The sequence below is a fragment of the Mya arenaria genome, chromosome 11, assembly GCF_026914265.1.
Source record: "Mya arenaria isolate MELC-2E11 chromosome 11, ASM2691426v1".
Lineage (NCBI taxonomy): Eukaryota > Metazoa > Mollusca > Bivalvia > Myida > Myidae > Mya > Mya arenaria.
Window position 1 is genome coordinate 21,391,552 of NC_069132.1, and position 1,044 is coordinate 21,392,595.

Below are 1,044 nucleotides of genomic sequence, written 5' to 3' on the forward strand. Positions count from 1 at the left end.
AATGTAAAGTTAATGCTGACGATATCTCCGGAGCTCCATATGCGGGGCAGTCGGGACCGGTATTGGCGATTAGGTATCCTCATTCCCTACGGGACGAGACCGTCGGCGTATCTCTGACGTGCCGGCGTCAACGTTGCCTAATGCGCGCAATTTTCTCGTTAACTATCAAAATGGTGCGTAAATACCGTAAAATGGAGTACCTGACGTGTCGAAGATAGCTAAGCACTCCTGCATGTGCGGAAGTTGGGACGGTATGCCTGTGACGTTATTCGGTCACCGGTTTCTAAGGCCGAAAAGTGCGTTCAAAACCGTATTTTTTCTGCGATTTTGCCATACCTTTTAATTCAAAGTAAATGCCGACGATATCTCCGGACCCACATATGCGGGGCGGTCGGGACGGGTATTGCCGTTTTGCCAGTGTTCAGCCAGCCCTGAGCCCCAGTGTTGCGCTAGACCTAAACCCTAATGTTGAGCCAGACCTGAGCCCAAGTGTAAAGCCAGACCTGAGCCCAAGTGTTGAGCCAGACCTGAACCCCAGTGTTGAGCCAGACCTGAGCCCCAGTGTTGAGCCAGACCTGAACCCCAGTGTTGAGCCAGACCTGAACCCCAGTGTTGAGTCAGACCTGAACCCCAGTGTTGAGCCAGACCTGAACCCCAGTGTTGAGCCAGACCTGAACCCCAGTGTTGAGCCAGACCTGAACCCCAGTGTTGAGCCAGACCTGAACCCCAGTGTTGAGCCAACCCCAGTGTTGAGTCAGACCTGAGCCCAAGTGTTAAGCCAGACTTACTCCTTGCATCGACCGTATTATTTAATTTACAACAGCTAGCTCTAAACCCGATATTCAGAGACAATTTAGAAAAGGGTTCCTGGATAAACACACGAATCCTCTCCCTTAAATTGTCTGAGTTAACCTTATGAATTATGAATGTCAATATGGTATATAAAGAGTCCCCCCACCCAACGCATTCGACGGTGAGGGGCGCACGTCTAGACTACCACCCAATTTTACACCAAATCCTTCATCCATCCTTGAGCTGGTTTCT

The 1,044-nt window shown here is 50.4% G+C and overlaps 1 protein-coding gene across 1 annotated transcript; it reads left to right on the plus strand.

The window, feature by feature from the left end:
* The first annotated feature begins 353 nt into the window (after window positions 1-353).
* On the plus strand, window positions 354-764 carry LOC128208408 (circumsporozoite protein-like). Its single transcript, XM_052911967.1, has one exon. It carries the CDS (start codon window positions 354-356, stop codon window positions 762-764), a length of 411 nt encoding a protein of 136 aa, XP_052767927.1.
* The last annotated feature ends 280 nt before the right edge of the window (window positions 765-1,044 follow it).

Bases quoted from the DNA above. Each gene is read 5' to 3' on its own strand.
- LOC128208408 (XM_052911967.1), top strand. From the start codon at position 354: ATGCCGACGATATCTCCGGACCCACATATGCGGGGCGGTCGGGACGGG.